Source organism: Parambassis ranga, chromosome 17, assembly GCF_900634625.1.
Source record: "Parambassis ranga chromosome 17, fParRan2.1, whole genome shotgun sequence".
Taxonomy (NCBI): Eukaryota; Metazoa; Chordata; class Actinopteri; family Ambassidae; genus Parambassis; species Parambassis ranga.
Genome location: NC_041037.1, coordinates 5,056,866 through 5,077,529, shown reverse-complemented (window position 1 = coordinate 5,077,529; position 20,664 = coordinate 5,056,866). Strand labels below are relative to the sequence as shown.

The window sequence follows — 20,664 nt, the reverse complement described above, 5'->3', positions numbered from 1 at the left end:
TTCAGTCTTTCCTCAGCAGCTGAAAGCTGAGGCCTCTAATTTTCCACCTGTACTCATCAATCTATTTGTCTTTTCTCTTCATCCAGCTGCCTATAGTGGGGAAAAGCCAACACCTCCATGAAAATGACAGTGCAGGTGGGAATGTAAGTGCCAGATTTTTTTTATTTTTACTTTAATGTGTATCATTGCCATAGTGCCCGGGATTTGTGGGCGTCTGTTCAGCATTACATCACAATTAGAACTGCAGTGATTTGTTTTCCAGGCAGCAGCTTTCTGTGAATTTCAGGTCTCAGTTTTATGAGGCCTTTCAAGGAAGCAGGGACTTTCTAAGAATCTGAAGTCCACATTTCATGGAGCTCCTCCTCTATTAGTTCAAAAAGATATTTCAAAATAATTATCTTTATTTTTTGGGGAAAAAAACGAACAAATATATTAAAATGATTTGCCTAAGTGCCTGTTTATTGATTGTATTGATTAATCTGCCTTTGCTTATTAGTACTGTCTCTCACAGAGACGATGATGTCATCGTGGGTGGTAACAGAGCTTGAACAGTTCTGCGAAAGTTGTGATAGGAAATATGTGATAGGTAGATAGTATGTGATTAGGAGTCTTATTTAAGGAACCACCGGGGCTCAGTGGAAGTCTTTGCAGTTGGACCGTGGACTATAATCTCAGGACTGACACGTTGGATTATCTGAATCTTGTTAATTTTTAATTCACTTTGTTTTTTGTGGTTACACTCGCTGTTTATTCACCACATTGTGATATTAAGGGAGGAATGGACAGCCTATGAAGCTGCACTGTAAGTACTGTTTCACTCCTGCCTAACAGACCAGGGTGTATATTGATTATGTAGTTAACTTACTTCAATTTCTGGATGATCAAATAGATGATGTTCATCCTATAATCTCTCAGCTCTCACAATAGTAACAAATCCTCTATCATTAGAACAACTACAACGTAATATAGTATTTAGTATTTATACAGGGACTGTGTTATTTTTGTGTTATTTACATCTGTAAATCAGAGGCGTGAACATCAGAGGAGGCCGAAATGTGTGATCATAATACTTTCTGCAAATTTAATATCGTTTTGTGTGACTTGAATTAAGCAGGATAAATGGAGATTAATGCCTTAAACACACTGATGCTGTCGACTTAAAACACATGAAAAAACAATAATATTGTGGCGTTGTTGAGGCTGCTGCAGAATGTTTAGGGCTCTGACTTCCTCCCTCCGCACAAGGAAACCTTCACTTCCTGGGGGAGGAGGTGGGGCATAGGAAATGCTGCAGAGAGAAGCAGAACTGTTTCGGATAAGTGTTTGCCAGACGATTGTTTTTTCTTTTTTTTTAAAAAAAAAAAGGTGATGTGTAAAAAATGAAAATGACCGGCAGAACAAAACAACAACACATCGATAAGTCGAAGAATGGGGCGGTGACGCAGTGTGGCCCAGTTCAAAGGTGATGCTTTCAAATGTTTTTCTTTAAAAAAACAACAAAAAAAACAACAGAAAAGACAAAAAGCAGAGTGACCCTTTAACCCTCCAGCTCCGGTGGCTGGTTTCCTCACATGAATTCAAAAGGTCCCATTTCCTTCAGTGTGGCAAATGACTGATGTTACTCTGAAAGAGGCTGAGCCTACATGTCACATGCCCAGAATAGATGGAGTAGACAATTCACTGTGACCTTCACACAAAGGGTGTCCTTCACATGTCACACACATGTCTCATGTGCCTATAGTTAAACTGAAATCTTGAAAATGTTTCATTTAATTAAATCAACCTAATAATAAAAACCCAAATTGACTCATGTATGGTTTTAAATTAGGGTTATAATTCTCTTTCTAAACACATGTTTGGAGTGTGCACTGTGCAGTGTAGGAGACGTGGAGGTCACTCTCATTGGTTGACACGTCTCTCAGCTGCTTCTAATCAGGCCACACAGCTGATGAATGCTGGTGACCTCATGCCTTCAGGTTTGGCTGTGTCCAAACAGTGCCCAGAATCTGTTCTGCCTCTGAGCAGCCATGTTAGAAATTAAAACATGGGCATTCTGGAGGGCTGTGCTGGCTGAGTGTCTGGGAATGATCATCTTTGTCTTCACTGGCCTTTTTAGGTGCATTTGGGGACAGAATTAATACATACCCAGACAGAAGAGAGAAAAAAAAGTGGCATTTGCCTTTGGCCTGGCTATTGCTACTTTAACCCAGAGCATAGGTCATATGAGCGGGGCTCACCTGAACCCTACCGTCACCCTGGGCCTCCTGACAAGCTGCCAGCTGAGCGTCCTCAGAGGGTGCAGTGATGGGTGGTGCTATTGTTTACAGTATGAGGCTGAAAACCACAGATTTACTTGGTGTTAACACGGTAAGATGAAATCCATGTGTTTCCAATTTCCCCCCCTCCCTAATGAATGCTCAGTCCAAGTGGCATTTGGGGAATTGCTTTCAGCCTGATCCAGTGTTCTGTGAAAGTTTTGTAATTATCTCTTAGGTTCTCACACTTGTTAACTGCTATTGATTGGTTGTTTAATTTAAATGTCACAATTTAATTATCGCCTGAGATTTGTAGGTATTGTGCAACAAAAGCAGGCCTCCCTTTCATCAGGGTGTTCATCATCAGTGCAGGAGGAGGAGGTCATGAATGTTTGCATGTCAAAATATGAGATCAATCTTATCCAGGTGAGATTGAGCTCTTCGTATGCATGAGGAAAGATCTGGACCCAGAGCAGACCCTGCTTCATACGTCCTTGCATCACTTCTCTGCATTGAACATGGAACAAAGTGAAGAGTTATCTGGGAAATTCCTACTAACACGACAATAAAAAAATCCCCCAATCATAATTAACTGGTTAAACAGAGGTCAAACTAAGGTGTTGTCCTTTCTGTTTCAGCTGATCGGAATCGGCCCACTTCAAGGTTTTGGCGTTCTAGGAGTTCTTGTTAACCCTTCAACTGCTCCTGTGTGTGCTGAGAAAAGACGTGATGCGTATGGATTTGGCCATCGGATTGTCTGTAAGGGCCGGGACACCTTGCAGGGGGTGAGTCCATCCAAACATTCCATTTTATTTTCCCCTGTCATTAATTTGGCAGATGGTTTCTCCATCTCACTGTGGCCTGATACAATGGATTGGCTTACTGTGAAGCGGCTATAAATCAGCCTCGCCTGTAATCTGCTGATGCACAGCCAGAGAGAGGCAAGCAGTGTTTTCCTCTGATATGGTTTACAGGATGTGGTATCAACCCAGCTCGATCCTTTGGGTCTGCAGTTATACTGAAGTCATTTGATGATCATTGGGAATGTGTTGTGGAGCTGAGATATTTTATAAGTGCTGAGTCTTGGCTGTGCCGCCTAGTGTTTGGCTTTTTAGGTGTGCTGGGCGGGACTGAGTGCCAGTGTGGTGGCAGCGCTTCGGTATAATTATATCCTGGCACCCAGAGATGAGCTTTTCAGTGGGAAGACCAGGAGGCTTGATATGCTGTGGCCCCAGTGCTGCAGAATGAAGCCAGTGAATCCCTTCTGGTGAATGGAAATAGAATGATTGAAGGGGTCTGGGTGGAAAGTGCTCAAATGAAATGCTTTCTCAACATAAATGGTCTCATCTCCTCTTTGATGGCTGAAATGTGTGACCATTTTATGCTGCTCATCTTTTTTTTTTTTTGGTGTTTTCTCTCCTCCCCCTCTTCACACAAACACCTTCACTATAAATAACGGCGCACCCACACGTTTGGGTGACACTTCACAGGCAAAAAAATGAGAGAAATAAAAAGTTGGGTGTTCTGGAGGGCAGTTGCTGCAGAGTTTGTTGGAATGTTACTCTTCATATTTGTCGGGTTATCAGCCATTATAGGGAGAGACGAGAAAGGAGTTGCTCAGGAGCTGAAGGTCTCGTTGGCTTTTGCGCTGGCCATCGCCACGCTGGTTCAGAGTCTGGGGCATGTCAGCGGAGCACACCTGAACCCCGCAGTCACTCTGGGCCTCCTGGTCAGCTGTCAGATCAGTGCTCTCAGATGTGTGTTCTACATCCTGGCTCAGGTGCTCGGGGCTGTTTCAGCCAGTGCTATTGTGAATGGATACAAAGTGAGAGATTCTCTTGGAATCAACAAGGTAAGGGGCCATGCTGATGTTTGCTTATGTGACTGATTTAAACCTTCCCTGTTTAGCTGTAGTTTTCTTTTGCAGTTGAATGTCAGTGAAGGATCAGGTTTCGTCATTGAGTTCCTTGCCACCCTGCAGCTGGTTCTGTGTGTGATAGCAGTGACTGATAAGAGAAGGAGTGACGTGAAGGGCTCTGCACCTCTGGCTATCGGCCTGTCAGTGGGACTTGGGCACTTTGCAGCTGTAAGTTCACATAATCTGTTTTAATTGAGTCATTTTCACAAGCGAAACAAAAAAAAGAACTGATTAATCCTAAAATTCATCATCAGATAGGTCCAGACATTTTCTCCCACCCTGCTGCCTTGCATAACTCCACAGGAAGCGGGTGCACTGAATGACAATTGCAAAGGCACCCACACGTGTTTACATTAAGTTTGCGACAAACCTGCTACGTATGTCGGCTTCGATAAAGGTCTCTTTGCCTGGCAACATATGTTAATTTGCAGAAGTACAAAAGGGTCAGTGGGTTCATCGCTGGTGGCAAAATTATTTTGGCCACCCATGAAAAAGGTCACGTTAAGACGACTCTTAACCTGAAAAACACCACAGTTTCATTTACACACTTGTGGAGCTCATACAGACGGGTCCTTTGTGGAAGTCTGTGTTTTGAACCCTGAGCGTGGTCCGAACTGTGATCCCTGAGCTCTTCCTTCAGCTCAGAAGACGTCCGAAGGAGCCAAATCAGATGAATAGGTTAATAAATGTACACGTTTGTTAATAAATGTACACAGCTTGAAGTGTTCATTGTCTCAGACTATGCTAACTTTGCCATTTTAAATGATCTATAACTGCTCGGGCTGCCTGGTCAAAGTGTTGAACTGCATGGAGGAGCCTCCTCTCCATCACACTGACAGCCAGATACTCATCATTACATTTTGCTGTGTGTCACCATTCACAGATAAGCTTCACTGGATGTGGCATCAATCCTGCTCGCTCCCTCGGACCAGCTGTGATACAAGGCAAAATGGATGGCCACTGGGTAGCTACAGTGTCAGCACACAGTTTTAAGGCCCCTTGTTTTAAATCAGAAAGTCTGGTTGTCAGCTGACCTGTTTTCCTTTTAGGTGTACTGGCTGGGACCGATGAGTGGTGGCATAGCAGCATCTCTTATCTATGACTTCCTTCTGTATCCTCGAACGCACAGCTTCAGAAGTCGCATTGACATCCTGCTTAATGGTCCAGAGGATGAAAACAATGCAGCTGAAATCAGTGAAGAAGACAGCTGCACCCCAGGGCCGAGTCAGTGGCCAAAGCACTGAACATGGAACGGCTGAGGTTTCATGCTTTAATGTGTGTCTGCTGTAAAATGGCCGCTGGTCGTTGATTCTTGGTTTGCGTGTTTTTTCTAAAAAATAAAGATGCTTTTTTTTAATGTTCAAATACTGTTGTCAGTGATTTTTTTTTAAATTTAAATTAAGGTCAACATTGTTTATGTGCAGCTGCTATAAACCGAATATATCACCAACAATCCCTCCACATTTTTGAGAAACAACACAAGGATGTAGATCGGGTAATTAAAAAAAAAAAACTCTTTAAATTATCCTTAAGAATGACTGAACAACATGTGGCCATCACAGGGGCTTCCTGTTTTCTTTATCCATCTACGCACACATCCCCTCACACACATGCCATCTCTGACAGTCCCCTCACCCCGGGCTAATCATTGAATAACCATCAAATTACTTTTATCTTCACAATGTTTCTCAACAGGAACCCCTCATGGTTTGAGGCTCAAGGTTCTTTAAATACACGCTAGTTATCATTAGCTTAATCACTAATCAGGGGGAGGGGTGGCCCGGGTACTTGGATGCATGTCCCCTTGTTGCACACTTACATTATTGTGCTCCATGTGAGATGATGGTTAAGAAAATGTCTGTGTCCCAAATCATTTTACAATGCCTTGTGATGCAGAAAATGTTTTCCTCCACTCACTGCAACACATCTAAGCAGGTAAAATAAACAATGGAATATTACACAGTTCAGTTTCAGTTACTCAGGGAAAGTGTTTTTGCTGAGACATTTACTTCCTTTATTTAGAAGAGGAGGCGTCTCTATCTCTAAAACTTGGCAGCTCACACCAAAACCACTGCGATGCATGAATATTAAATGTATGAATATTTTATCTTTTGGCTGAACTGTCCCTTTAAGCATGAATTGCATAAGGAAGGTCCTATAATAATCAACATATTTTAATAAAAACAAACTGCTGTCATTTAAAAATATTTGCATGACTCCTCTGTCTTTAAGGAGGAATAGAGCCTGCTGCATGTTACCACAGCTTGTAGTGTTAGTTCTATGGCATGATGAACACAATTTCACATGATTTGTTATGGTAGAGTCTCAGACAGGCTGGTCATGTGACTGATGCCGATCTAAAATCTGATTCCTTTGTGTGCTTAACCCCAGAGGTCAGAGCATTGTGTTTTGTCTCTTGTTTTCAAGTTTTGTCCCTGACAACACAGACAATGCTCTTTTTGTTGCCCCTCGGTCATTTTGTCTGAGAGTGCTCATCAAATTTTTTTGGCTCTGGAGTTGAACTTGATTATTCCATAATTTGGCACTGGACGAGTGCTCAGTGGTCCTCTCATTATCATTTATCGGGACAAAATAAACAACCGAAGATGGAAGTATGACCTGGTTTAGGCTGATTTCTGAGGGACAAAAGTAAAATTCAATGCAGAGATGCCTTTAAATCATCATTTTATTGTGTTGTTTTCAGGGGTGAACTTAGTCACACTGTTGTTGTTGAACACTAAATTGCAATTTATTGCTCAGACACAATGTGATGTAGATAATACACTGACTATGGATCAGCACCTCATACAACCACACTACAAACAAACCAAATAATCTCTGTAATGTATGAATGCATAAACAGCACAAACAGTTTTCCTAAAAACAACAATGCATTGCTGCTTTGAGAAAAATATGTATTTTATCTTAAAAAGATAAAATGTCCTTAAAGATTACTGGCTTTTTTTGGAGAACACTAGAATAAAAATAAATGCTATTTTTTAGCACATCAGCAGAACATGTAAGGTAACATTTAAACATTTAAAAGATGAAGACATATTTAACCTTAACCCCTAACAAGCCCTATTGCCACATGCTGACCGATGCTGGGTCCTTATCTACAACCCAAGAGTCTCTCGTGCTGCTCACTCCCTTTCTGCTTTTTATCGGTTTTTGGCAAGCGTTCAATAAATGCTGTGTCAGGAGAGAGGGTGTTGTTGTTTGTTTTTGTTGTTGTTGTTATTGGGGGTGGGCACAGTTAGATTTTATGTTAAACTGTGTACGTACAAGAGACAGAGTGTCAATAAAAACTGCAGAGTTAAACACTTTTTACTTCCCATTTTTACGACCGTTAGGATCACACGTGTGATGAAAATGAGACCTCAGCTCTTTCTACATGACACTACTGACCTACATTTTCACACCTCAAACATCAGCACAAGTCCTGGAGGTGCAGTTAACGAACTTTAATAGCATGGTTATAACGACCTGTTTAGAGGGTGCAGGAGCTGAATGATCTACTACAAACTACAAACTATTTCAGAATAAACCTGTGAAGCAGCCACTAAACATGGATGAAAACATCCCACAAAGGCGCTGTTGTTCGGGTCCAATATGGAGAAATCAAATCTATCTTGTTAATTTTGTTTTATACAAGGATTGTTGACAAATTTAGCTTTTTCCTCATACAAATGAACTTTTAAAATGAACCCCCAATTTGTTGATTAAATCACCCATTTATATGACTACACAATGAATTTACACACATATCAAAAAATATAGGTTGTAACTTCAGTATTAGGCATCAGAATATAGTGATCCATGGTTCTAATGGGCTGTGTGACATTGTTAAACAGTAGATCCCACCAAAGAATTTAAGCCCTGCAGCAAAGAAGTTGCCCACAAAACATGATTTGAAAATGACCGTAACCCCTTCCCTTTAACCAGGACACATGAATTTAATAGCACAAAGTCAAAGAGTGTCTCACTGTATCGCCAGGACAAATTTCTGATTTATCATGCCACAGAAAAAATAACTCTCTCTCTCTCTCTTTCACTCATGCACACACTTACACACACACTGGCAAAACGACTTAGAATTTATAAACGGTGTGCAACACTGCCACCTTCTGGTCTGATAAAGGTCATATTTTATTTTTTTTATACACCCTATGAGGCCTTCCTGTGAAGTCGAAAATATGGCGCCGGCTACCGAAAGATAACCACTTTAAAAATATCGTGAAAACCATTAAAACTCCTAATCACATAAGAAGCATAGTAAAATAACACTGTAAATTAATTTAAACAAATATTAAACCAGGACAATGTTTTCAGTAAAATATTAAACGTCCTTCATGTTGTATTTGTTTTTGTTATGTTTTGACGGAGGGTTCGTGAACGCACCCGTCCTGCCTCACGGTGGAGGAAACCGGAAGATGTTTAGGGGTAGTTCCGGTTGCGGAAGTGTAAAGATGTCGCCGTCCTTGTTTAATTTTACGGACGCTAAAGACAAATTTACGGTGAGAAATCAGTTAATTACAGCTCTTCATCAAAAATATTTTAGTTATACACTACCAACACAATCAAAAACTTAAGTAGGTCGCCGTTTTATTTTTGCTACCATCGCGGGTAGCACATGAGGCTAATCAAACGTAAACGCTAATATTGCGATGTTTTTTTATCTCATAAAATCCATTTCTTTCTTTATCTGCAGGCATCTGCTAGACATGCAGTAGCCGGTAAAGCCATCAAACCTTTACTCAACAGCTTCAACCAGATTCCCGGCAAGTAAGTGGGGTTAATGGCCGTTTTAAATCTTGAATATTCCTCGAGATTAATAAAGCATCTGTCTGTCTGGTTGTTCAAACACATTTCTACTTACTCATGACGTGCAGCGTTCACTTGTTCTTCTCGTGTGTAACAGTGAGACGGAGAAGAAGACGACACTTGACCAGGCTCTGAGGAGTGTTCTCGGTGATCAGATCGTAAGATAGTTTTGTCCAGCCTGACTTTATTTTATTGAATTAGTTTATTTCATATCTGTGAAAGTCTGAAGTTATCGTTTTTGTATGCAGGTCGAGCAGAAGGCAAGCTGTGATGACTACCTGTCTCTCATCTACCTGAGTATTCAAGCCGTTACAGAAGGTATGCCATTTATCCAAGGAATAATATTCCAATATACTATTAAAAATTTACAAATATAATATAGCGTAAGACTGTTTTGTGTCTCTGTGCAGGTATCTGCTCTGCTACAACCCCTTTCCAGCTTCTGGGAGACATTTTGGACTGTCTTCCTCTTGATTTATGTGACAGAATATTCTCTTTTGTGGAAGAGAATGTCTCCACCTGGAAATCGGTAATTAATCTACAGCTTGAATATATTTTTTTTCATTATTATTATCTGCATTATTTGTTCACCAGGTTTTTGTTCTCCCTATTTTCACAGAACTCCTTTTATACTGCAGGGAAGAACTATTTGTTGCGGATGTGTAACGGTAAAAATCTCTCGTTCTTTACATTCTACCTTCAGAAACACACAGCAGCATGTGTGTGATGTGTGATGTCTGTCTCTGTAGATCTTTTAAGGAGGCTGTCCAAATCTCAGAACACGGTTTTCTGCGGGCGAATCCAGCTCTTTCTGGCACGCCTCTTCCCCCTGTCTGAAAAATCAGGTAAGATCACCGATGCCTTTTATACAGTCTAAAGAGTGTAGAAAAGAGAAAATTCATTATAGTGCGACAGAAATGTTCTTAGCGTCTCTGATGATGTGCATGGTTTGTTCTTCTCTCTTTCACTGCAGGTCTTAATCTACAGAGTCAGTTTAATCTGGACAATGTAACAGTGTTCAACAAAAATGAACAAGAAAGCACTCTGGGACAGAAGGTAAACTGTCAGCAGTGTGAACATTTTAAACTGTCATCAGAAATGGTCAGTTTCATCTTATTGATTAATGTGTATAGCACACAGAAGAAAAGGAGGATGGTATGGAGGAAGGAGAAATGGGAGAGGAGGAGGCTCCTGCTCCGTGGTAAGTTGGTGTGTTATGATAAAATGTAATGTAAGGTATTTGCATGCTATATTTGTTAAAAATTCCATTCTGTTTTCAGTTCCATTCCGATTGACTACAACTTGTACAGAAAGTTCTGGACGCTGCAAGATTACTTCAGAAATCCACTGCAGTGTTTTGACAAATTCTTCTGGATGACATTCCTTAAGGTAACACAGCCTTACAGTGAAAGCAGAAAACCAAGATGCCCTTCTCTGTGTTTGTTGGATGCTAGCAGCGCTTCTCTTTGTCCCACACAGTTCTCTGATGAGACTCTGGCAGTGTTTAAGAGCTACAAGTTGGACGACATGCAGGCCTCCAAGAGGAAGATGGAAGAGCTGAGAGCATCAAGTGGAGAACATGTTTATTTCGCCAAGTTTCTCACAAGTGAGAAGGTGGGACACAGTTATCTTTAGTCTGCACACCTTCACAAGAAAATGTGATCTTAAATGTACATTGAACACATTCTACCCTCTTCACCTTCAGCTGATGGACCTGCAGCTCAGTGACAGCAACTTCAGGCGGCACATACTGGTGCAGTATCTCATCCTCTTCCAGTACCTGAAGGGCCAGGTCAAATTCAAGAGGTGGAGCATGTCTCTAAAGACATTTGTATGATTGAACAAGTGTCACTTATGAGGAGGTTAAATTTTATTATGTCCATGCCCCTCACACAGCTCCAGCTGTGTTCTGAATGATGACCAGACTGCGTGGATTGAAGAGACAACTAAACTGGTTTATCAGGTCAGTTATCTTGACAAATATGGTACACGCTAGTTACTACGGTAATGTAGTAATGTTTTTCACAGCAGAGAGGTCTGCATTTTTAGTACATATTTCCACACATGAACATCCCCTTTAGGAGCTTTTGTCAGTGGAGAAAAAGTACTGGACAGGACTTTATATCAAGAATGTACTGAAGAAAGGGACAATTCTAAGATGCCTGTCATTATTTATTACTGACATAAAAGCCAGAAGAGAAAATCAAGCCTGCATTGATCTGTGCTCTTCTCTTGTAGCTGCTGAAAGAGACGCCACCGGATGGAGACAAATTTGCCAACATGGTGGAGGTGAGTCATGCTGTGAGAATACTGACATGGGTATCAAGTCACTTGTTAGTGTTTTTGCACACTAATCACATTAGAAATGTTTTGCAGCATATCCTCAACACAGAGGAGAACTGGAATTCCTGGAAAAACGAGGGCTGTCCGAGCTTCGTCAAGGAAAGGTAGAGCATCTCATTTGATTCATTTATACAGTTATTATTTAGTGTGTGAGCGCAAACTGTTAATGAAGATCTGACGGGATGTTTTCCTCTTAAACAGAACAGTAGATGACAAATCCAAAAGACCCAGCCGGAAAAGACAAGCTCCGGAAGACTTCCTTGGAAAAGGGCCAGACCGCAAGATTTTTATGGGAAAGTACGTTACATCATTAATATATGTGTGAAAATTCCAGTTTGTGGAGTGGAATCACCATCAGCCCATACTGATTCATTCTGTTCTGTGTATTGTTAGCGACGAGTTGACTCGACTATGGAACCTGAACCCAGACAACATGGAGGCCTGCAAGTCCGACAATAGGTCAGTGGATCAGAAATCAAGGTAGTTAATTCCCATCTACACTCACACTCACCTTTCACATATCAAACATCTGTTTGTTTTCTTAAATATGATTAGATGTTATTATTTAAAGTGTGTCTTTACTTTCAGAGAGTTCATGCCATCATTGGATGAGTTCTTTGCAGAAGCCATTGAACAGGCTGACCCGGTTAACATGGTTGAGGAGGAGTACAAGTAAGTTGGCCCTGTAGCATGTAAGGAAGCTCTTCCTTGGGTCCTGCTCTCTTCCATGCACATCCCTATGTTTTCCCTTTTTCCTTATGTAAAACCTTGTAGAGTTGTACGGAACCCGAACTACGGCTGGCGGGCTTTGAGGCTTCTGTCCAGGAGAAGTCCACACTTCTTTCAGCCAACTAACCAGAAGTTTAAGAGTCTGGCCGACTATCTAGACAGCATGGTCAGCAAACTGGCCAAAGAACTGCCGGTGAGGAATTCATGCAACATTTTAAACAGTTGTTTTTTAACTATAGAATGAATTTGATACTAATAAAGTGTCATTTTTTTTTTACCTGCAGAAGGACATCCCGTCTGAGGAGATCAAGACAGGTGAAGAGGACGATGATGATAATGGAGACAACCTTCTGAAAGACAGCAATGACAGTGAGTCAAACTTCTCAAAGTAGAAAAATTACAACTAGGCATGGAGATGTCAAACTCTGAAACAATGAAAAAAAGACTTGCTGCCACAAACAACAAAAAACAAGCTTTTTAAGTCCTTCCATCTGTCCTTTAAGGTCCAAGCATTCAGAGCAAACTCGTGACAAACCAGCAGATGGACGACATCGCGACCAAACTGGGTGCTCAGTGGAAGACACTGGCTCCTTTTCTGGAGATGAAGGCAGTAGAGCTTCGTGAAATCGAAACAGACAGCGAGGATGTTGAGATGCAGGCCAAACTGCTTCTGGTAGCCTGGCAGGACAGAGAAGGAACACAAGCTACAGTGGAGAGCCTGGCCACAGCGCTCAACGCTGCAGGTTTCTCTCAGATTGCAGACGGCCTCAGTGAGGCGTAACGTGCTACTGTAATCAGCTGTACCTCCATTACACTGTTGCAATGTTTTCATACCAAAAACAATTGGAGACTAAACTTTTTGGCTTACTTTTGTAAGTAGTGTAGACGAGTTTTTCACTGTAGAACGTTCAATAAATCTTTTTCCTTTATTAAAAAAAATGGTCTGACTGTTGGAGCATAAATCAAATCCATGTTGTGGTATAACAGTTTATTTTCACCACCTATGAAAAGCAATCGGTCAATAAGTTATTACAGAGTGTTGATGGCCAGGTCTTAATACACTGAGGAAGGATGATCTGGAGACCTGTGCTGAGAAACAAAGTGAAGCGTAGCCATTTAAGGGTAGAGAAGTAAATCAGTGGAGGCCAAAAAAAATGTTCAATAGCTGTTTTAGAGCAAACCATCATGGTTGAATCTCAAGTCTTTATTTAACCACACACAGTTCACCACAAGGGCAACCTGTTCTGGACCAGTTCCCCACAAACTTTCCTAAGAGAGGAGCATTAGTGAAGATTTGGCAAAAGGACCTCATCTGTCAATACATCTGAAAACAATTCCAGGAGATGATGTGACACTTAAAAGACCTGAGATTGAACCCAGACTTCCCAGATTAAAGCCAACAGGTGGATAAGGGCGATCCTTTACAGCGTTTCTTTGTCATACATCTGAGAAGATACAAGCCAGGATGTCAGGGACAACAGCTTGGCTAGGTATTTTTGTACAAGGTGATTAAATGACTGAAATATTTTGCTTTTATGATATGAGCACCTTATCAAAGGCTTTAAAAATATACAATGTGTATAAAACATTTAATGAAACTGCAGAGCTAGACTTAAAAACCTCTTAAAGATCCAGTCCAGAGATTGCCTGTCAACATATTTCAAAGCCCACTATGGTTGAATATTTAACACCATTTGACAGAATTTGTTTTACAAGCATTGGTGTTGGTTACAAAAACAAACGAACAAAACATTTTTTTAAGGTAATCAAATCTTTAAAGACACCAGTTTTATTGCACATCTATGCAGACAGTGCTTGGAAATGGCAATTTGTACGTGAGTTGGATGTCGTCTTTGTTTCCTAAGAAACATTCCACTACTGGTCCTCTTCAAGTATTTCCAGCCGTCGGGGGCCGTACAGTAGAACATATGCTATATGCCAGTCCCCACCACCAGAAAGTCGCAGGATATCCTCTGGAGACACCACACTCACCTTGTCGTCATCAAACTTGACCCACTCATCTATCAGAGGGAGAGAGACCAAACAGAGGAAATGTTCAGTTCCTGTGATGCACATACCATATTTTCTGGACTATAGGTCGCACCGGAGTATAAGTCGCACCAGCCAAAAAGTGCATAATGATAAGAAAAAACATATATATATATTTCTGTACTTAACTGTATTTACTGTAATTTGATACCCTCTGGCACAAGAATTTCCTTCGGGATTAATAAAGTTTTGTCTTACTATTACTATTAGTCGCACCAGCAGGCCAGCGTAAATGCCTGACTTATGCCTAAGTCTACTGTTTTTTTTAATCTTAGTTTAGTTGTGTATAAAGTCATATGAAGGGAACTCGCAAAGTAAGAATTTCATTGCTCAGTGTAACTGTAAAGTGCTGTGCATTTGACAATAAACTTCTTGAATCTTGAATCTAAATCACTATGTTTTTAGCGTAACGTCGCCTCTTGAATTCCTCTTAACTAATGTAGTGCGGCTGCAGGGCATTGAGAGTGAGACACACACATTTCAACAAGTTCTCATGTGAAGAAATGATTAGCTTCACCACACAGAAATTCCTATTCCAGACTACTGTGTGCTCATATAGCTGTCAGGAATTAACGACCTATCGGCTCAGCTGCAAGCACAGGTTCCTTGAACGTGCGCATCACCTATGCTGGGAATGCAAAGTGTGGCCAAGCTGGAGGTGAAAGAGAACCGTCAGGAGAGGGACAGAACAGCTGCCATTATATTTGTAACGGGACGTCAGGACACACAGCTAACTAATTGTATATTTTTTCATATATAAGTCGCACCTGAGTATAAGTCGCATACCCAGCCAAAGGATGAAAAAAAAATGTGACTTATAGTCCGGAAAATACGGTACACATGCTGAATATTCTGATTGACTGCATTACCTTCTTTCCTTTTCACCCATCCCACATAGTGACCTGAGGAGCTAGAGCGGCCTTGGTGTGTCAGCACAGCCTGCAGGTCGTAGTAGCCACTGTTGTTGGAACCGAGGTCTACAAAAAGAAAAAAAAAAAAGACAGTGACATGTCCATAAAACTATTCCTCTCAAGGGAGATCTCAAACCTTAAATGCCATCACACTACTTAAGAAAAACAGTAGCTGACGTATTTAACTGCATAGAATAGGCTTGTGTGATGATTTAACCTACCATCTGGGAATGAGAAAGGCTCGTATTTCACTGCTTTTCCTGAGTCTGGCTTCGTCATCAACTAATGCAAAAAGAATAAAATAGAGACATAAAGAGCTGGTTGTTACTCTGACTGTATAAATGAGGGCCACAGTAACTGTAGTCATAGCCATGCATCACCTTTTGTTGCTGCTTCTCTAGCTTCTTGTCCTCGACGTCCTTAAACTTTGACCTGATTGGCAGCATTTTCTCCTGGAGCTCTGAGGTGCACAGCTCATAAACATCCAACATGAGCGGGAACTTGACATCCTTTAGATAAAAAATATATACAGCTTGAATTAGACCATCAGTTATGTAGAACCTGATGCAAATCTGACATGGAGGATGAAGACAAACCTTTAGAACTTTTGCATTGACGGACTCCTTCTCTTTGTAGAAAAATCTAACCATCTGAACAGTTAAGTAGGCAGGGACGCGGCTAAGTTTTGACTGGAAGGAAAAAAAGACACAGAAGGGTGTGAAGTTTGGTCAGGTAATGCAGCAGAATATTCTACATCTACTAAATGAAAAAAACACACTTACAGATTTTATATACAGAGCATTTCTTTCCAAGGATGCAGACATTTTTGTGATCTCTTCCTGCAGTCTCTGGAAAGAAGGAAGCATTGGTGTGTTATTTACATGCTGCATTCACACTCCCATGAATGCAGCTTCTTCTGTTTTTTATTTTCTCGTACACACCAGCCTTAATCCTGTTGCAAGGTATTTGACTTCCTGGTTGATGAAGCAGCTGAGCTGGAGCTGGCTCTCCTTTCCTTTGATTGGCTCTTCATCCTCAGCCTCTGTGCATTTCATGCTGATCAGCAGAGTTAAAAAAAAAACAAAGGACAGCTTGGCAGAGTGATGTCATACTGACATTCATTACAGACAGCAAACTGATTGACAAAGGATACGAAGTTTCAAACTCTACTCCAAAATACTGGTCGATGAAGTTCTTCTTCACAGCGGCGGAGGCGGCTCCACTCTCAGACTCAGTCTGTGGATTCAAATTAAACATGCTATTCATATCAATTATGCTGCCATGCTTTTTAAAACACAGCAGAGCACAGCCTACCTCCATAGCAGCTTCTGGCTCTAGCGGCTCCAGCTTTTGCTGAAGCACTCTCATCATCTGCAGCCAGCATTCATTGGCATCCTGACAAAAAAAAGTAGTCAAGATCTGCAACCATGTGCTTTGCACTGCTAAAAGATGGTAACAACTGGTGACAGTAATGGGTGTAGAACTGTGGGGAAGGGTCTCTTACCTGCTGGAGGTACTGTCCCTGGTCCCCCTTCTCAGCAAACTGTGGAAAGGCCATGTGAAGGAACTGCAGCAATATAATGGGTGGGAGGCTGGAGGATGTCTTGTCCATAGTCTCGTACAAGTCACGAAGGGCTAAAGGTGCAAGAATAAACATGAATAGGTCACAGACGTTAAAAGATGCCTGTCAGTTCACAAGGTTAATGATCATACCTGCTGTGATGTACTGTGATGGTGCATTTGCCCCTGAGGAGCGCAGAGCGCCTGAATACCTGCAGAAGGACAGAGATGATTTCAGAGACGACAAAACATCAACTAAAAAAAAACGAACACACAAAGAATCCGATATATAAGCTGTGAGCCAACCACAGCAGAAAAACAGACCTCCTGAGTGCACTCCTGAGCTCTGGCACAGAGCGTAGACACTGCACTGTGGCGTTCATGTAGCAGGTGTTGCCCAAGTTTGTCAGCCCACAAGGCAGCTCCATCTGAAAACGACAACACCAAGAAAAAAGGCTATCACACTACTGCTATATCATCTACGTCCAACAAGGTGGAAACTGTTTGTTTTTCCACATTTTGTGTTAAATTAATAGTGAAGTTACCCCTTATTATATGTCACCATGTATTAACTACAGGGTACAAAGGTAAACAATGCTGCTGTGAGGATATACTTAGCAAAAAAAAAAAACATTCCATTAGCGTGGGTTGCATTAAAGAGCTGGCAACATCGCAGACAATCTCATTTAAATTCCTTCAGAACAAATGACGACACTGCACTTTGTGTTTGATGCGTATTCTCTCCTCAGCACAAACATGTGGCTTTAATTCATGACGCTTACAGAAAGCTAAATTAAACTCTGAACATTACAATTCAGAATGAAACTTTTGGTTTATCTGTTCTCTACTGGGGTAAACATCGTATTTTAGAAAGTAATTCTGTCAGCGCAAAAAGTAGTAATCACTATATTTGTTCTTTTTATTTTGGGCATACTAGTAATTTTCAAGCTTACTCACCGCTGAGGCCAGTTGCTCCTCAGTCATGTCCTCTACAAACATGGGCCGTACAGCAGGCTCCTCAGGCAGGGCTTCTGCTGAGCCCATCATCAGCAAAGTCATTCCCTACAGAAACACAATACAGCACACTCAACAACCCGTTTCTCACAACTTATAACTGCATATTATCAGCTTTATTATACAACTCACATTTTTCAGTTTAATGTTTCCCCACTCATCATCCTAGAACACAAAAAGAAATATTGATTAGATCCTCAGATTCGATGATGGAAAGGACACAAGCTGCTCTTTATTTCGCCAAAGGGGCCAAAACAAACAGATTAACCAGCAAGATGATGCATGAATAAACGACACACACAAACGTCACAGTGTAAACAATAAAATTATATGATCCTGAATTAGATGATCCCGACTATCCCGCTATACACACAATATTTGTTGGAAGGATCAGCTGACTGGATCAATGGGTGGGTGTTGACAGACAAAAAAATGGATGCTGCCTAATCTAATGATTACAGGAAAGCCTGCAGGGTGTTACATTTAAGGTCTTGGCCGTTGTTTATACGGTACCTTTAGAGTGCCCCCCTTCACCATGACCTTCTGTCTGTCTGGCTGAACTCCTGTCAGGGCAAAGAGCTGAGCCTTGAAAACCATGGGTGGTTCCTCCGTGTTGAGCTCTACTGCATCAAACTTCTCTTTGCCCCATTTCACATTTACTGTGAGAAACACAGGAAACACACACACACACACAACTTTGTCAAGCATCTTCACATCATGACACAGCATCTAGCTAGTTAGTGCTCCAAGGAATCAGGCAGCTAAGTGGACAGCCTAACTGACTGTAGAAAAAAAACAAACAGCTAGTTGTTAACAAATAAAAAGCACTTGGATTTGGTGCCATGAAGCGGTTGATTCTGATATGTTTTACAAACATACTGTTTGTCTCTAATAAGACGCAACTGCAGTAAAAACGTCTGGATTGTACACTCGTGATTTTGCTTGCTTTGTTAAAAATGCTAGCTGAGCTGGTAAATTACTCTTTACTTTCCATATTATTTCAACACAGGAAGTACACATGGGTTAAACTGAAGAATACACCAAAGGCAGGCGCCTTTAATGTAGACACAATGTGGTGACAAACAACGCCTTTAAAAACACATCCTTGCTGAAATGTTACCTGGCTAACTTAGCTAGCTAGAAGTTAGCGGCAGTAGCTTCATGCGGGGTTGTGTCATGTCAGTTAGCATAGCCGGCTTCCCACAAAAACACATGTTATAAACAACGCTAACATACAGCAACAAGGTTACAGCAGCATAACAATTTCATAAATTCACATGTCTCACGATACTGTTTTATATAATAACTCTAACAGTGGCCTATGAAGGATGACAGTGTACCTAGCACCGTTAGCATGCTAACTGCATATCACGCTAAAGCTAGCGAAGCTAACAAGCTAATATAATTTATTCAGCCGCACTACAACACGTGTAAGGATTCATGTTTTACCATCTTTCCCATGGGAATGAACGCGTTGTATCAAAAGTGTATCATACCTGTAAACACCGGCATGTTTGTCAGCCTTTTACTTCCTCAACTCTCTTTTATTTTTTCAGTTTGACTCCACCGGGGCGCGAATGAAGAGTTGGCTAGTTCTCAGTCTGAACTTCATTCAAACAGAATGACGCTGCAACAACACACTGGGAACTTATCGATGCGCTCTGACATCTGCTAGCCGCCCTGCTGTCTGTAACGCAACCATCGATACACACACCCAGAGGGCCGTACTCACAAAGATTCTTAGAATCTACTCTTATCTTAGCCTAAAAAATCTTAGTAAAGACTCCTAGCTTAAAGTGATTTAAGAACATTCTCAGAGTGACTCTGAGGAAGGAGCAGACTAAAAGTTTGATCTTAGTGAAGAGGTGCGTTTGACTCTGTTGCTTAGTGGGACACATTGTTTTAGAAGATGTGATTGGTTGACAGAACAACATGAGAATACGTTCCTGATATATAAGCAGCATTGATTGGACAGTGACAGGGGCCGTATGCACAAAGATTTGTTTCCCTTAGGAGTGAAATTCTAACAACATTCTTAGAATTATGACGTTTCTAAGAATTGACTCTCATATTTAATCCTAAAGCCTAGTAAAGATAAAAGTGATTCACAAGCCCTTAAAAAAAGGTCTTCAGGTGAGAAACTGTTAGGAGTAGAGAGGAGGACTTTTAAGAGGCTTAAGAGTTCCTCAAACAGAGAGGACAGAGAGGAGAAACCTCCAAACTATGAATGAGTGAGGTAAAACGCTACGGATGCATCGTGACTTTTGTAGTTCTTTGTTTATTTATGATGAAAACTGTCTCTGCCACTTGGGACAGCTGTTTAGGGGGTGGCGCACCAACTGAAAATAATCCATTAGGCTTTAAGGGAATATGTCGTTATGCTTCATATAAACTTTGTTCAAAACACGTGCATACAGCCATCACCTGTGCGAGCAGATCCCCGTTTATGTGCAGCGATCTCCCCTCATCTTACATTGCAGACGTACCAGCGCTTTTCCTCACAAAACTGTCAAAGTGCGCAAAAGGAAGCGCTGATGTGCGGCGCTCTGTACTCTCGCACCCCGTGTCTCGTAGTTTTTTCTCTGTCGTCAGCTGACTGTGCTCAGACTGAGCTTTGCTCCTCTGTCCAGTTTGGTTTCTGCGTCTTTCACCTGTTTCCATTTTGTTTGCAGGTAAATCTGCGCCAACCCGCGCCTCACGCGTAACGCACAGCAACCACAGGAGCAAGTCTATCCGCGTTAATATCCTACAGGCTGAACACGTCAAACACGCCTCCTCAATAAGATGAAACTTTTAGTCTGCTCCGTCCTCGGGGACTTTAAAGATAAGAGTCTTAAGATTTGTAGTCTTCATAATCAACCACAAACATGACTCCTGCTCGTTCTAATCTGTAGCGTTTTATGTGTTCAGAGTCATTCATAGCTTGGAGAACGTTTCTCTCTGTCGCTCCATCATGTTCTCCCTGTTCAAGGAACGATTAAACCTCTTAAAAGTCCCCCTCTCCGAAGACCTCTTTTATCTTTACTAGGATTTAGTTTTAATTTTAAGGGGAAATTCTTAG

The 20,664-nt window shown here is 41.3% G+C and overlaps 3 protein-coding genes and 1 pseudogene across 4 annotated transcripts; 3 read left to right on the top strand and 1 right to left on the bottom strand.

Annotated features, from left to right (window-relative positions):
- Positions 1–1,485: 1,485 nt before the first annotated feature.
- On the top strand, positions 1,486–3,532 carry LOC114449642 (aquaporin-1-like; annotated as a pseudogene).
- On the top strand, positions 3,444–5,538 carry LOC114449304 (aquaporin-1-like). Its single transcript, XM_028426826.1, has 4 exons — positions 3,444–4,107; positions 4,183–4,341; positions 5,057–5,137; positions 5,223–5,538. Exons 1-4 carry the CDS (start codon positions 3,754–3,756, stop codon positions 5,415–5,417), a joined length of 789 nt encoding a protein of 262 aa, XP_028282627.1. The 5' UTR covers positions 3,444–3,753; the 3' UTR covers positions 5,418–5,538.
- Positions 5,539–8,607: 3,069 nt separating this feature from the next.
- thoc1 (THO complex 1) lies at positions 8,608–13,008 on the top strand. Of its 2 annotated transcripts, none has more exons than XM_028426823.1 (21): positions 8,608–8,690; positions 8,885–8,958; positions 9,095–9,155; positions 9,246–9,315; positions 9,408–9,526; positions 9,617–9,665; positions 9,747–9,842; positions 9,971–10,053; positions 10,131–10,198; positions 10,278–10,386; positions 10,477–10,611; positions 10,703–10,803; positions 10,894–10,960; positions 11,236–11,286; positions 11,374–11,444; positions 11,542–11,637; positions 11,734–11,799; positions 11,929–12,012; positions 12,115–12,262; positions 12,354–12,438; positions 12,573–13,008. In XM_028426823.1, the coding sequence occupies exons 1-21, from the start codon at positions 8,643–8,645 to the stop codon at positions 12,848–12,850; spliced, it is 1,959 nt and encodes a 652-aa protein (XP_028282624.1). In that variant the 5' UTR covers positions 8,608–8,642; the 3' UTR covers positions 12,851–13,008. The 2 variants fall into 2 exon arrangements, with proteins under 2 accessions (XP_028282624.1, XP_028282623.1); XM_028426822.1 differs by having other exon boundaries at positions 11,734–11,820.
- Positions 13,009–13,252: 244 nt separating this feature from the next.
- Positions 13,253–19,300, bottom strand: usp14 (ubiquitin specific peptidase 14 (tRNA-guanine transglycosylase)). Its single transcript, XM_028426824.1, has 16 exons — positions 19,100–19,300; positions 18,117–18,262; positions 17,736–17,768; positions 17,547–17,651; positions 16,914–17,017; positions 16,743–16,801; positions 16,534–16,664; positions 16,344–16,424; positions 16,183–16,265; positions 15,971–16,085; positions 15,812–15,877; positions 15,626–15,718; positions 15,410–15,538; positions 15,251–15,311; positions 14,988–15,095; positions 13,253–14,090 (listed from the first exon to the last, which is right to left on the bottom strand). Exons 1-16 carry the CDS (start codon positions 19,113–19,115, stop codon positions 13,945–13,947), a joined length of 1,476 nt encoding a protein of 491 aa, XP_028282625.1. The 5' UTR covers positions 19,116–19,300; the 3' UTR covers positions 13,253–13,944.
- Between the last annotated feature and the right edge of the window lie 1,364 nt (positions 19,301–20,664).

Coding starts and splice junctions, on each gene's coding strand:
- usp14 (XM_028426824.1), bottom strand. Junction 15,719..15,811: donor ATGCTCTGTATATAAAATCT/GTAAGTGTGTTT, acceptor TTTTCCTTCCAG/TCAAAACTTAGCCGCGTCCC. Junction 14,091..14,987: donor ATGGGTGAAAAGGAAAGAAG/GTAATGCAGTCA, acceptor TCCCTCTGATAG/ATGAGTGGGTCAAGTTTGAT.
- thoc1 (XM_028426822.1), top strand. CDS start 8,643: ATGTCGCCGTCCTTGTTTAATTTTACGGACGCTAAAGACAAATTTACG. Junction 9,156..9,245: donor GTGTTCTCGGTGATCAGATC/GTAAGATAGTTT, acceptor TTTTGTATGCAG/GTCGAGCAGAAGGCAAGCTG. Junction 9,316..9,407: donor TATTCAAGCCGTTACAGAAG/GTATGCCATTTA, acceptor GTCTCTGTGCAG/GTATCTGCTCTGCTACAACC.
- LOC114449304 (XM_028426826.1), top strand. CDS start 3,754: ATGAGAGAAATAAAAAGTTGGGTGTTCTGGAGGGCAGTTGCTGCAGAG. Junction 4,108..4,182: donor ATTCTCTTGGAATCAACAAG/GTAAGGGGCCAT, acceptor TTTCTTTTGCAG/TTGAATGTCAGTGAAGGATC. Junction 5,138..5,222: donor GCAAAATGGATGGCCACTGG/GTAGCTACAGTG, acceptor TTTTCCTTTTAG/GTGTACTGGCTGGGACCGAT.